The sequence below is a fragment of the Oncorhynchus mykiss genome, chromosome 15 (genome assembly GCF_013265735.2).
Source record: "Oncorhynchus mykiss isolate Arlee chromosome 15, USDA_OmykA_1.1, whole genome shotgun sequence".
Lineage (NCBI taxonomy): Eukaryota > Metazoa > Chordata > Actinopteri > Salmoniformes > Salmonidae > Oncorhynchus > Oncorhynchus mykiss.
This window is the reverse complement of record NC_048579.1, coordinates 45,334,238-45,349,752: the sequence shown is the minus strand read 5'-3', so window position 1 is coordinate 45,349,752 and position 15,515 is coordinate 45,334,238. Positions and strand designations below refer to the sequence as shown.

The window sequence follows — 15,515 nt, the reverse complement described above, 5'->3', positions numbered from 1 at the left end:
ATCAGCAAGGGCATTGAAGATGAAACGTGGCTGGGTCTTTCAGCATGACAATGATCCCAAACACACCGCCCGGGCAACGAAGGAGTGGCTTCGTAAGAAGCATTTCAAGGTCCTGGAGTGGCCTAGCCAGTCTCCAGATCTCAACCCCATAGAAAATCTTTGGAGGGAGTTGAAAGTCTGTGCTGCCCAGCAACAGCCCCAAAACATCACTGCTCTAGAGGAGATCTGCATGGAGGAATGGGCCAAAATACCAGCAACAGTGTGTGAAAACCTTGTGAAGACTTACAGAAAACGTTTGACCTCTGTCATTGCCAACAAAGGGTATATAACAAAGTATTGAGAAACTTTTGTTATTGACCAAATACTTATTTTCCACCATAATTTGCAAATAAATAAATTAAAAATCCTACAATGTGATTGTCTGGATTTTTTTTCTCATTTTGTCTGTCATAGTTGAAGTGTACCTATGATGAAAATGACAAGCCTCTCTCATCTTTTTAAGTGGGAGAACTTGCACAATTGGTGGCTGACTACATACTTTTTTGCCCCACTGTATGTTGTGTGGTAAGCTGTTAGTAGCCCATGTGCCTCACGCTAATCATTTGGTCCCTTTCCCCCTTAACTTAGCATACTGTTCTGACTTGGTGCTGTACATGTAGCCAATAGTCTGTTTTAGAGAAATGTAATCAATGAATATTGTAAGTGATTTCATTGTCTGGTTATATGCCCCCTATATGCATCCTACGGTTCTGACTTGGTGTACAGGGAGAATACTGTAAGAACGGCCCATGTTCTGAATTTTGTCACTGTACATTTCAAAAGTGCTCAAAAAAACGTCCGTCCTAGCTTGCTCATTAATGCCTTAATCAAAATTACCGATTGCCTCTTATCCACTTGTTGTCCCCTTATATATACAGCATATATATTTTTTGTATTTTTATTTAACCTTTATTTGACTAGGCAAGTCAGTTAATAAGAACAAATTCTTATTTACAATGACTCCCTTATACCATAGTTTGTACATCTCAATTGTCAGTAGAAACCACATTTGTTTAAGCAAGTCAGCTATACAGTATCAGCTATGTTTTTTTAAGCAGGAAATGAGGCTGAATTAACTGTTTTGCTGCCAGACAAGGCTTCGCTAATGGCCAGGTGTAGCAGTGGTAAGGATTCACTCCATGGAGCTGAAAATAAAACTCTGCTGTTGGGACAGCTTTATGTAGGCCTTACCAGTTTGTGTGCGCCATTAGTCATTGTTATAGTGCAATTAATGTATTGTTTAGTGTTGTGTTGTGTAGTGGCTTTGCTGGCATGTTTGCCCCACCAAGATGTACATGCTAAAATCGCCACTGGATATTGTATATAATAATAGCATCAACATACATTATTGTTTAAGGCTAGTGGGACAAATTCCAATGAAACTGTAAGGAGCGCAATTAAAATAAATAATCATAAAAATGATGGATATTAAACATTTTACGTGCATAGAAGTGTCCTATATTGGTTAAAAGCTTAAATTCTTGTCAATCTAACTGCACTGTCCGATTTACAGTAGGCTTTACAGGGAAAGCATGCCATGCAATTGTTTGAGGACGGCGCCCCACATCAAAATATTTGTCCAAGGAACAGGTTTCATAAATTCATAAATAGCGATTAAATATTCACTTACTTTTTGAAAATCTTCCTCTGATTTGTTATCCAAAGGGTCCCAGCTACAAATGTAGTGCCGTTTTGTTAGATAAAATCCTTCTTTATGTTCCAAAAAATCTGTTTAGTTGGCGTCATCGATTTGAGTAGTCCACTCGTTCAACAATGAATCCAGAAAGCTACTGCTAAACTTTGTTAAAACAAGTCAAAATACATTTCTACTTAATCCTCAGGTACAATAAAATGTAATTAAACTATAATATTTCATACGGAAAGAAGTATGTTCAATAGGAAAACGATATCAGCAGGTGCATGTCCTCTTCGTCGGACACGCATACACGAATTTCCAAGTCTGTGTCCCTGTAGTAAAACTCGCATTTCTTACTCTTTTTGGAAGAAACAAGCCTGAAACCTTGAACAAAGACTACTGACACCCAGTGGAAGCCATAGGAATTGCATAGTGGGAGCTAGATAATTTTTTTTCTCCTATATGTTCCAATGGAAGAGCATGCATGGGCTCTCAAAAAAATATCCTGTTGGTTTTTCTTTGAATTTTCACCTACCATATCTATTGTGTTATAGTCTCCTACATTATTTTAACATTTCTACAAACTTCAGAGTGTTTTCTTTCCAATGGTACCAATTATATGCATATCCTGGCTTCAGGGCCCGAGCAACAGGCAGTTTACTTTGGGCACACCAGTCAGGTGGAAATTGAGAAAAATAGACCCTAGCCTGAAGATGTTCTTAATTTAATTTCACATATATATTTAATTGTTTCCAATTTAATTAAATTTTTATTACATGTCATCTTTTGATTCAACCATAATACATAATAAGCATCATCAACAGGGGGACCATATTGGGTGTACATGCGACTTAACTCCAGTCCTATTTATGATATAATTTACAAAGGTTATGCTATTTTAATGTATTATTTTTTCAAATAATGTTTTTTTTTATCAATTAGTATATTTGAGTTAAAAAATAATATTTGTTGTAATATATGTTCTGTCTTTTATAGTGGATTAACCTGAAATTGTAACCAACTTGTATGGCTTGTTTTAAAAATAGCAATATTTTGGAGATTATTTAATTTTCAAATATCCGAAAGTGAGAGGTTTGAATCTGAATAAAGAGAAAAAGGCCATTCTTGAACACAGGGTGAGCCATTCTTACTAATATGCTAGAGAACCCATTTGGATTAAAGTGCTTTAATATTGAATAATTTCTGCCCTCCGAATTAATATTCATTATATATTTTTAATTTTGTCTGACTTGACATTCCAAAATAAAATGTAATATTTTTTGCTCACATAATAAAAAAACTCTAATATGACTGTATGTAATATAGTGTATATCATAATTTAGTTCTAATCTAGAGAAGTAAGAAACATTATCTAGATCCTCTATGAGTCCATGGAGGGATCCAAATTGTGGATTTAAAAGAAAACATGAATCATCAGCCTACAATGACACCTTTGTTTTTAAGCCCTGGATTTCTAGCTCCTTGATATTATTGATGGATCTGATTTCAATAGCAAAAATTTCGATGGCTATACATTTGCCGATGTGAACAACCTTGTTTTACTCCTCTTGACAGTTTAATACTTTCTGAGAAGTAGTCATTATTTACTATTTTACACATAGGGTTCCAATGCGTCCCTATTGAGCAGTGAATGGGCTATCAACCAGATTACTTTTTCTCCGTATTCCCCAAGGTGTCTACAGCATTGTTACGTAGTTTTACGCATTTATGTTGAAGAATACCCGTAAGCGGCTACATTGCGCAACTGGTCACCTGATGGCTCCCAGAGTGATTATTGCGTAAAATACAGAGGTAGCCATTATTCCAATCGGTCCTACTGAAAAACCAATTGTCCCGGTGGATATATTATCGAATAGATATTTGAAAAGCACCTTGAGGATTGATTATAAATAACCTTTGCCATGTTTCTGTCGATATTATGGAGCTAATTTGGAATATTTTTCGGTGTTTTTGTGATTGCAATTTCCGGGCGATTTCTCAGCCAAACGTGAAGAACAAAGGAGCTATTTCATCTACAAAAATAATATTTTTGGAAAAAAGGAACATTGGCTATCTAACTGGTGGTCTCGTGAGTGAAAACATCCGAAGCTCATCAAAGGTAAACGATTTAATTTGATTGCTTTTCTGATTTCAGTGACCAAGTTACCTGCTGCTAGCTGGACAAAATGCTATGATAGGCTATCAATAAACTTACACAAATGCTTGTCTAGCTTTGGCTGTAAAGCATATTTTGAAAATCTGAGATGACAGGGTGATTAACAAAAGGCTAAGCTGTGTCTCAATATATTTCACTTGTGATTTTCATGAATAGGAATATTTTCTAGGAATATTTATGTTCGTTGCGCTATGGTAATTAGTGTCAGTCGATGATTACGCTCCCTCATGTGGGTTGGGGAATCATTAGAGATTAAATTACGAACCTTGTTGGTTAAGCCACAGAAAAAGTCAGCAACCTTCCCACTAGCCATGATTGGCTGAGATAATGAGTGGGCTGGACATGCCGAGAAAGGAGTTCGGATTGGTTTGCCATAGAATCAGTCTGTGTTGGTAATCCTGTCAAACACGTCTTTAAAAAAAATGTATTGTGTAGTGGAGCTGCATAAGTGTGGTTCTCCACTTTCTGGAGGATCAAGTATCAGAGTATGATAGCTAAAGAGATGGAGGAAACACCTTTCTCCGGATTACATCTTCAAACTAAGGGCAACCATGGCACGGCATTCCTGACAGGGAGACGCGTCCATGCACGATGATGTTTACAGGTAAGATAGTCTAGCGTTAGCTTTTTAGATATGACACATTTTCTAATTTTGACAGGCAGTGGTTTAATTTCAAGCTAAAATGTACCGTTAGCTAGCTAGCTAACGTTAGCCAGCTGGCTCCCTAACTGACGTTATTATTCATTTCCCAGAGCCGTGTGCTGTTCTACTTAGAACCTAATGTTAGCTAGCTAACATTGAATATGGTTTGTTAGCTCCCAGCACTGTGGCATTGTTGGCACTGTTTACTGTTTAACTAGCTAACGTTGGCTGGTTAGCTAACGTTACGTGATGTGTGTACAACACCCGTTGAATATGGCCAGTGTCAGTAAACATCGGTAAAAAAAGAGTAATGAAATTGCTGCCAGCTGAGCTGGTTAGGCTGTTTTCATGTTATCCAGAGGTAAACAAATCATCGGCCAGAGCGTCAAATGTGCGCTTCGAGAGCGAAACGAGATGGGTGGGGCTAAAGCTTAGGGTGAGGGTGTGAACGATGCTGAATGGGTGTAGACAAAGAAGTGCTCTTCACTAGATAGCAAAACATTAAAAGGAGATTTTCTCAAAATTGAGTTTACAAGTTGAACAACTTTCGAAGCAGAATTGCTTTCCCATTGTTCCTCAAATGCAGTGTATGATATTCCATTTTGTCGCTCTGAGTCTCTACTTTTATATACTGTAAAAAAAAAAAAACATTTCAAATTTTGCTACATAAAACCGAATCCAGATGGTGAGTCATATATCAACAATGGAAATATTGGGACTAACAGTACAGATAGATAGCAATAAAACTGTCCCATAGAGGTACAGAATAAGTTAGATGAAAACCAAAAAGAACTGGAGAAACTTATTCTAGAACGATCAAGTGTAATATATTATAAAAATAAAGCGAACTGGATGGAATATGGGGAAAATCCCCAATTTCAAAATAAATCTTTAACATAGAAATGCTACCAAAAATAATTTACTGAAACTTGTTACAAATGAAGGAGTTAATCACGGTCTACATGCTCGCTGACGTAATCTCCTTATGACGCGGCGTCGCTTGTGTCACGTCCACTCCCGCTTCCCCACTACAGCCCTTGACATCACCAGTTTAATAACAATCGGTCCTGGCAACCCATCTTTACGCACACCTGAGTCTCTAAGACGGCAGCCCCATGTTCAAACTCCTTCATTCTCCTCACCTTGAGGGGAAAGTGCTGAGTGACCTCCGGCACGTAGTGGACGCCAGCCTTGGTTCTGTGCAGCGCCACAACCAGAAAGTACTCAAAGAGCTGGCGTTGATGTAGCTCCTTCAGATTCCTAGTGAGGTCCAGAGAGCTGTGTTTGTTACAGTACTGACCCTCACCCGGCTGGCTCAGGATAGACTGGACTGAGGACATGCGCTGCCGATGGGCTGTGAGAGGGGAAGGAGGGTATGGAAGGAAAGGAAGGAAAAGCAAAGGTAATGAAAGAGAAGGAGAGGGGTAGAAAAAGGGAAGATTAATTTGATACTGACAGAAGCACTTTATGGAATTGTGAAAGATGTCAGTTGGTCACATAGTACCTTTAGCCCTGTCCTCTGTCTCACTCTCTGAGTCAGTGTTTTCATCTGTGACTGCAACAAAAATGAAAAAAGTGTTACAAAATGGAGGGCATTGAAATAATGTTTTGGGGGTTGAAAGAATCTCACACTCACCTCTCCCTGAGCTGGTCTCAGCAATGTGATAGACCCTCCTCAGATGTTTCTTTCCAACACGAGCCTCAAAGATACTGTTGATTTTAAGCACATCCTGTTGGAAGAATGAATGTTAGAAATATCAATATTGGATATACACTGAGTATACAAAACATTAAGAATACCTTTCCATGACATAGACTGACCAGGTGAAAGCCATGATCCCTTGTTGATGTCACTTGTTAAATCCACTTCAATCAGTGTAGATGAAGGGGAGCAGATAGGTTAAAAAAGGATGTTTAAGCCTTGAGACAATTGATATATGGATTGTGCATGTGTGCCATTCAGAGGGTGAATTGGCAAAACAAAATATTTAAGTGCCTTTTGAACGGGGTATGGTAGTAGGTGCCAGGCGCACCGGTTTGTGTCAAGAACTGCAATGCTGCTGGGTTTTTCACACTCAACAGTTTCCCATGTGTATCAACTGTGTGAAGCATGGGAGACAACATGGGCCAGCATCCCTGTGGAACGCTTACGACACCTTGTAGAGTCCATGCCCCGATAAACTGAGGCTGTTCAGAGGGCAAAAGGGGGGAGGGGGTGTGCAACTCAATATTAGCAATGTGTTCCTAATGTTTGGTATACTCAGTGTATAGGAGAAGGAGAGGAGACGAGGAGAGGAGAAGAAGCCACTTAAGACTATTGAGATTCCCCCACAGTCTCTTACCATTGGTATCCTCCTGCAGACGTGGTTATAGGAATCTCCTCCAGACAGCCAGTGGGGCAGTTCATCTGCGCTGTGAGGGGTGGACTGGGGGCTGAGCCGGGGGGGAGATGCTACTCCTCCACTATCACTACGGTGATGGTTGGTCTTACGCAGATCTGGAAGCTTGAAGCTGCAACTCCCACCAGAGTTCTGTCTGAAGAAACCAGGCCTGGAGATCTGCACAGAGACTAAAAATAATCAGATCAATCTGTAAAGTAAAGTAAGTCATAAGCTAATGTAAAGGACATCACACTGCTTGCTTAGCGAGTACCGCTTCTTCCTGATTTGGCTCATGAGACTCAAACCCAAGATCTCTGCCCCGCAAACACACACATCTTACCCAGTCATGCCACTGAAAAGCTGGCTATCAAACAGCGCATGTGGAGACACTTCAGGCTGAGGAGTAAGCATCACAGATCCCCATCTGCTACACTGACACAAACTGTCATGACTGTTATGTCATCATTAAGATAGTGTTATGTACCTTGGAGCATTCTGACCCAGGAGAGGAAGGTAGAGAAGGTTGTGATGAGCACTGACTGGATACCTCAATGTCCTCATATGGATTCTCCTTGGAAGAGTCTGCAGGAAGACCAAAGATAAATAAACACTATTGAATTTAGTTTAAATTATTATTTGTGATTAGATCAGTTTTTTATTCTTCACCTGTAATAATTTCATAATGATGATAAGGTGGATGACATGATGGAATGTCCTCAAACTCAAATGATTTCCTGTGAAGGAACAAAAGAAAGGGGGAAATACTTAGAATATATTGTGTGTATGTTCATATGAGAGTGAATTAATTACTGTTAGTGTGAATTTAGTGTTGTCTGTTCTGTATGGCTATTTTACCTCTTGGGGTTGTCTCTATCTCTTTGTCTGTCTGTCCTGGGTCTCCTGTAGATGTTGGGGGAAGGCTGGTTGGACAGAGGTGGAGGGGAGATGGAAGGCAGTGGGGGCAGATTCCTCTGCCCTTTCCCATGTCTCGGTAATGAGCGCGTCCTCGCTTCAAATTTGGAGAGGTGCTGAAAGGTACGTTGCTGGAAGGTGCGCTGGGGTTTGGGGACCGGGTTTATGGGTGGTGACCCTGGCTCTGTGTACACATTCTGCAGGTCTCGTCCCTCTTGCCCACCTTGCCATGACTCCCCAAACATCTCGTCAGCATCCAATGTTCCTAAAATGGATTCTATCTCTCTTCTCTTGGCCTCTACATGTGTATCTCTGCTAGGTGGGCAGAAGTAGTTGCCAGGTAGCTCTAGAGGACTCTTGCTGGGGTTCTCCTCCCTCATGGTCTGCTCCAGCTTCTTGAAGAGAGTGAAGACGGCTCTCTGCTCCACCAGTCTCCTACCGTTGTCTTTCTTCAGCATCCCCATCACCTGCTCCTTCACAGGCTCCACAGTAGGCCGAGAAACCCCTGCCCTTCCTATGATCGCTTTCCCAAGGTTCTGCTGCTTTTCCCTGCTGGCCAGCCTGCTGCAGTGTCCTTTATGCTGCTCCTCGGAGGGTCTGACATCCTTCTTCAGAAGGGATTCAGTTATTTTCACAGTAGTGTCCTTTACATGCCCCACAGGCGAGGTAGTCCTCGAATTCCCAGCCATTTCTACATTATCTTTCCCATGGTTCTGCTGTGTCTCCTTGCTGACTGGTCTACTCCAGTGCTCCATGGTGGATCTGGAATCAATCTTTTTTAGGGATTCTGTTATTTTCCCAATAGGAACTGTAGTGACTGTTGGGGAGATATGCTCTATGTTCTCCTTCCCATTGTTCTTCTGCTTCTCCCTGTTGGTTGGTCTTTCGCAGTCCTCAATGGTGGGTTTGGAATCACTCTTAATTAAGGAGTCAGTTCTTTCCACAATACTCTGAGTGGGTGTAGTTGTAGCTGTTGTTAATGTTAATGTTGGGGATGGGGAAGACTCCTTTCCTTCCCACTTTGAGATCTTGTCTTTGATGGTGGCATGGGGAGGTTTGGAGAGTGTTCTGCCCCCAGCCAATGTGTTCCTCTCAGCCTGCATAGTTATGCTTGGGACCTCCAGCAGGTTGTTTAGGTTGTTTAGGGAGATGAGGGGCAGATTGGTTGCCCTTCCCTGTCCTAGCACTGCCCTGGCCTGTTGTTAGGGTCTGTAGGTGCACTGTCCCCTTTCAGAAGGCCACGTCTGAAATATCAGTCCAAACGGTAGTCAACACAACGGCTACTAAACCATATTTACACAGGCAACTAAAACTTTTAGACCTCAAACACAACCTTGAATTTTCAATTCAGGCAAAATAGACTTTAAAATATAGTGTAGACCACAAATTCTCCATTTAGTCAACATAAAAAGACAATAACAACAGGACTCATTTAAGGAACATTCCAGTCTGTTCAGTCATTGATGGGAACGTCAGGGTCTTTAGTCTGGCGGTAGCATACATGTCATGAGGACAGGCCTGTGACCGACCATATCCTTCTCACAGAGCTTCAGTAAACAAACACATACTTGGACCAGAGCCACATGGACCAGAGCCATCTAAAACTGTTTTGTTTTAGATGGAAATAAGCAAATAGATTAAATAAGCATTCTGAACCCAAATAAAAACTTAACAGTCGTTAATTAAAGAGAAACTGAATTAGTTGTATGTGTGTTGATGGTTTTGAATTGGGAAGTGTATTAGTAGTTGAAAGAATAGTATGGCTTAAGGGGAACCACTTTACATTGTAACCATGATCTTCTTGGGGACTTTTTTTTTTTCAATGGACCCATAAATATTCCCCCAACATTACAGGTCCCCACTCTCATCATACTCACTTGTTGACAATTTGGTAAAGGCAGTCCTGCCCTGCAGTCATCCTGCTAGCAGACTCCATTCTCAGCATACACCTGTAGAGAGAGAGACAGGAAGATAGAGACAAGTTTCAAATTACAGTTACACACAAAGGGATACTGCAGAAAAAGAGAGAGAGAGAGAGAGATCAGATATTTTGGATTCCCTTAATCCTAGTTCTAGTCATGCAGATATGTCTATGAAGCTCATAAAATCACTAGCCAGACATCTAGAGTGTAGGCATCTCTGTCCCAGTGAGACTGGCTCAGTGTAAGAATAGTATCCTATAACTGATTTTCCACCTCTCATCCATTCCTCACATCTGGTTTCCTACAGTATTTTGCACAGCCAGTTAAGTCTCATACAAAACCATGACAAAAATAGTTCAGATCCCATGAGGGGCTAAGTCAGCACGCAAATAAAACATTTGAGTCACAAATAACTATTGGAGAGGGAGTACTGATACTTTTTAACCCCTGTCTCTGTCACAATGGCAAATGGAAATGTTTTAACCACTCTGTGAGACTCTACTCTTGTCTCTGTATTTCAGTTCTCAGGGCATTGTCTCTCAGTTCACTGGCTTCTGAGAAGATCTTGGGTAGAGTTTCCCAAGCAGACCCTTTTAGACCGCATGCCTGCCCCTTGAATAATGTTTACATGTCCTACTTCACTCATATCATATGAATGTACTGTATTTTATACCATCTATTGTACCTTGCCCATGCCGCTCGGCCATCGCTCACCCATTTGTTTATATGTTCATATTCTCATTCATCCCTCTGGATTTGTGTGTATTAGGTAGTTGTTGGGGAATTGTTGGATTACTTGTTAGATATTGCTGCACTGTCGGAACGAGAAGCACAAGCATTTTGCTACACTCCCACCATGTGCATGTGACCAATAAAATGTGATTTGATGCTGTATACTAAGTCGTAGATAAGTTGAAAAAGCACCAGGGGTTCACATACTGCTGGATATACAGCAGGACATACATAATATCACATTATTCTCGTTTATCAGCCTCGTAGAGGTCCTAGAATTTTGACACAGGACAAGAAATTAATACAATATTATCAAACTCAGCCAATGCACAAATCGTCATCTAGTCGTCCTTACCTTTCTCTGTTGCACAGACCTTGTGAGTCTACCAGTGGAACAGGAGCTCATTTCCACATCAGTGACCCTTGATACAACAGCATCATTATCCATGACTTCCTCAATCACAAGCAGGTCAACTCCTCTCTCATATACTATATGTTGCCATACTAAGATCTGCCTCTCCTTTCCCACGACTCCAACACTATCATCTCTCACACACTGTGGAAAACATCTCTTGGCTTATTATGAAGAAGTGTATCTCAAAGGTTGCATCAAGTCCAACGCAGCTCCAAGGCTTTTAGTAGTCTGATTTAGTATTTCCCTCTATATGCTTTATTTGCCATGTATCCTAAAGGAATAGCTAACCCCTTTCTCCTAAACTCGCTCTCCCACTATAGCTGCAGACCCCTCCCACTCTTACACAATGGTCCCTTCCCAGCTAACTGAAAGTTCTGGTTCCTCTCCACCACTTCTCATCTTAAGCTAGATCATTGGACATTTTAGCTGGCTGAGGTTCAGTTGACTTGCAATGTAATAGGTTAAAATGACTTCATCCACTGTGCAGGGATTATTCACTTTTCTGTCAAGAAGTTCATTTCTGTAGGAAGGATTTTGCTTTACTGTTCCGAGGTCATTGTTTCCATTGGTCTGTTTCTCTACCTCTATCTGCTGTTTATTGTGATTACGGCAACTTGAAGTTCATAACTATTTCATAACATGATGATTAGGCCAAATTTATTGATTTAAGTTAGCAAACAACTGCTAGTCCAAGAGAAAGAGGAATTGAAGGGACAGTGACAACGATATGAATTTTCCTAAAAACCATGTGTTGAACCTCTCATGGCAACTGTCTATGTGCACCACTGTTGCAATGCAGCTGTGCCTACACATTTCGATCCCCAGCCTGCTACAAGAACTACATCTTTCTGCATGTAACATACTGAAAAACAACTTTAATATGTCATTATGTAGCAACAGGTTATTGCAATATCCCAGTCTGTTACGTTTAAGATCTTCATATCATAACTTTAAATAATTATGCATTATTATTTTCAACTAATTTTGCATCAACGATTTCAATGCAACAACAGAGACCACACACATGTGACCACACACCACTGCACATGCAGCACTTCTTACAATAACATAATACAACAGTTTCCCCAAAAACTTTCACTTACCTGTGTTCACCTTACATGATGACCATTTTGTAACACTTGACACGCTGCAGGTCCCGCCTCTCCCATCTCCTCATTTGTTTCTAGGATCGTATACCCACGTGGGTGATTGAAAGATGAACTGAGGTCCACACCCCAGTTGGTGGTGGTAATGCACCTTAAAGTTGGTTGCCAACCTCCATATAGTGTCCAAAGAATAAGAAGAAGGAGCCTGAAGGAGGAGAGATTACTGGAAACAAACTAGGTTTAACATTTTATCTGTGGATTAATTGTCGGAATAGAGGACCTTGTGCATTTCAAGTAAAATAACAACCCAATGTTTATATCCCAGGACAACTTAGCTAACAGCAGCAAGCTAGCTAGCTAAATTGACAAATGTTTCCTGCTTTTCGTCCTGTCCCCAAATTAATATAATTGGTTCTGTATTGATTTTGAGGAAGGAAAACGTATTAAAATTGTATGATGCTCTTCATCCAAGGGTATTGATAAAAAAGATAAGACAGACAGAGTGTTCAATTTACTTCAAAGAACAGAGAGAGCCCAGTAAACATGACCACATTACCCAATGCAGGTAAAATATTGGCCCTACATAGGCTGCCCACATTGGGCCTCAGCTTATCGGCTCCACATTGGCCTCAAGGCATTGGCCTTGAGGACAGCCCTCACTTTGCCTGAAATAAGCCCATCTTTTCCCAGCAAATATGACCACACTGGCACGATGTGTGCCCAAATCAAGTTAAAACATTCTACCAATGCAAGGGGGTAGATCAGCTTTAATATTGCAGGTATATTGGGGGTTCCATCAACGCAATTATCTGCATCATTTCCAATCCCCCATACATATATATATTTTGTTCATATACAGTACCAGTCAAAAGTTGACACCTACTCAGTCAAGGGTTTTTCTTTATTTTACTATTTTCTACACTAAATAAATCTACATTCTACATGAAATAAATCAAAATATATTTGAGATTTTAGATTCTTAAAAAAAGCCACCTTTTGCCTTGATGACAGCTTTGCACATTCTTGGCAGTCTCTCAACCAGCTTTATGAAGTAGACCGTTGTAAAAACACCTGGAATATTTTTACAACAGTCTTGAAGGAGTTCCAACTCATCCCAAACCATCTCAATTGGGTTGAAGTCGGGTGATTGTGGAGGCCAGGTCATCTGATGCAGCACTCTGTCACTCTCCTTTTTGATCAAATAGCCTTTACACAGCCTGGAAGTGTGTTGGGTCATCAATCAATCAAATGTATTTATAAAGCTCTTCTTACATCAGCTGAGCTGTCTCTAGAGAGTTGAAAAACAGCAGGTCTGGGACAGGTAGCATGTCCGGTCAGGGTTCCATAGCCGCAGGCAGAACAGTTGAAACTGGAGCCAGGTGGACTGGGGACAGCAAGGAGTCATCAGGCCAGGTAGTCCTGAGGCATGGTCCTAGGGCTCAGGTCCTCCTCCGGTCATTGTCCTGTTGAAAAACAAATGATAGTCCCACTAAGCGCAAACCAGATGGGATGGTGTATCGCTGCAGAATGTTGTGGTAGCCATGCTGGTTAAGTGTGACTTGAATTCTAAATAAATCACCAACAGTGTCACCAGCCAAGCACCCCCACACCATCACACCTCCTCCTCCATGCTTCACGGTGGGAAACACACATGCGGAGATCATCCGTTCACTTACTCTGCGTCTCACAAAGACACAGCGGTTGGAACAAAAAAATCTCAAATTTGGACTCATCACACCAAAGAATGGATTTCAAATTTCCACTGGTCTAATGTCCATTGCTCGTGTTTCTTGGCCCAAGCAAGTCTCTTCATCGTATTGGTGTCCTTTAGTAGTTTTCTTTCCATCAATTTGACAATGAAGGCCTTGATTCCCGCAGTCTCCTCTGAACAATTTATGTTGAGATGTGTCTGTTACTTGAACTCTGTGAAGCATTTATTTGGGCTGCAATCTGAGATGCAGTTAACTCTAACGAACTTATCCTTAGCAACTGATGGTTTTTGCGATTGCACTTGAAGAAACATTTTCAAAGTTCTTGAACTTTTCCAGATTGACTGACCTTCATGTCTTAATTAAAGTAATGATGGACTGTCGTTTATCTTTGCTTATTTGAGCTGTTCTTGCCATAATATGGACTTGGCTATGTTCTCTATACCACCCCTACAATTTCACAACACAACTGATTGGCTCAAATGCATTAAGAAGGAACGAAATTCAACAAATTAACTTTCTACAAGGCACACCTGTTAATTGAAGTGCATTCCAGGTGACCACCTCATGAAGCTGATTGAGAGAATGCCAAGAGTGTGCAGAGTTATGAGGGGTGGCCATGGTCACCCCTCATAAGTTCACATGTTCGAGAACTCCTTTCTGACAAAAAAAACGCATTTTGATAAACAAATATTTTTTACGTTTAAAATGGCTGTCCTGTTAAGTTGTGAATTGCGACATATGCCTCGATTCCTGAATCGGATCACATATATTTTATATTTCAGATTCTTCAAAGTAGCCACCCTTTGCCTTGATGACTGGTCTGCCATATAGAAGGGTTCTGTCTTGTCAGTCTGTGGCTAGCTGCCAACGGCTAGAAAGGACAGATTGCTGAACAACATGGTATTGATGATAATACGTGATAAATTGATCAGAAGTTCAGAGGGTTTGGGTTAAAGCAGAAGGAACATTTCCTTTAGAACTTCTGTACGTTCCCACAGTGTCAATACAACGTCTATTCCACGTCGGCTCAAAGTCATTTGATTGAAATGACGCGGAAGCGACGCTGAATCAGCCAGTGTGTAATAAAGTCCTGCTCGTCTTCCTCTTCAGGTGAAGTCAACCCCTGACACAAAAAATAGATTTAAAAAATGTGGATGAACTTGAAAGTGATGCTCCTTTCCAATACATATTCTGATGATCTGCAACTGAAACTAAACTAGATAATACTAATAATTTGCGGATGCTTATATTTGTCCTGTCATTGTGTTTTCTGCATATCCCAACTCCCCCAGGGGTTGGGGTCACATCGTCAAGTACCCCAAGAGCAATTGGGGCACAGAGAAAGCTTTTCACCTTATCTGCACTGGGACGCAAACCAGCAACCTTTTGGTTGCTGGTCTAACACTCTAACCTTAAGGCTACCTGCCACCCCAGAAGAAAACATATGGAGGTCAAGAGACCTCTTTTACAAGGAGGTTAAAGGTTCTAAATTATGTCACCATTGCCCTTGATTCTAAGCAATGTTGTGATGCTATTTATGTTGACTTGGCCAAAGCTTTTAATACGGTATACCATTCCATTCCTGTGGGCCGGCTAAGGAGTATGGGGCCGGTGGGGAGAGTCCTCTCCTCTCTCTCTCTCTCTCTCTCTCTCAGTTCTCAGTACTCCATGATAGCCTCATTAGCTGGGTCCTCACCATTGTTGTCTTACAACAGAGATGTGTGGAGAGTCTATTTTTCCATCCCTTGCTGCTGCTCTAATTTAATCCCTTCTCTCACTTCCTTGGCTGTTCTCTCACTTCCTTGGCTGTTCCCTTCACTTCCTTGGCTGTTCTCTCACTT

At 41.0% G+C, this 15,515-nt stretch overlaps 1 protein-coding gene across 2 annotated transcripts in view; it reads right to left on the bottom strand.

The window, feature by feature from the left end:
* LOC110490137 (DENN domain-containing protein 2A) overlaps nt 1-11,203 on the bottom strand; it is a 37,783-nt gene extending 26,580 nt beyond the window's left edge. For both annotated transcript variants that reach the window (XM_036944440.1, XM_021563336.2), the window contains exons 1-9: nt 10,797-11,203; nt 9,665-9,736; nt 7,731-9,031; nt 7,542-7,609; nt 7,360-7,457; nt 6,837-7,052; nt 6,131-6,224; nt 5,999-6,049; nt 5,637-5,848 (exon numbers count right to left, since the gene is read on the bottom strand). In XM_036944440.1, coding sequence (XP_036800335.1) covers nt 5,637-5,848; nt 5,999-6,049; nt 6,131-6,224; nt 6,837-7,052; nt 7,360-7,457; nt 7,542-7,609; nt 7,731-8,890 — 1,899 coding nt within the window. In that variant the 5' untranslated portion in view covers nt 8,891-9,031; nt 9,665-9,736; nt 10,797-11,203. The remainder of the gene's footprint in view (nt 1-5,636; nt 5,849-5,998; nt 6,050-6,130; nt 6,225-6,836; nt 7,053-7,359; nt 7,458-7,541; nt 7,610-7,730; nt 9,032-9,664; nt 9,737-10,796) is intronic.
* Between the last annotated feature and the right edge of the window lie 4,312 nt (nt 11,204-15,515).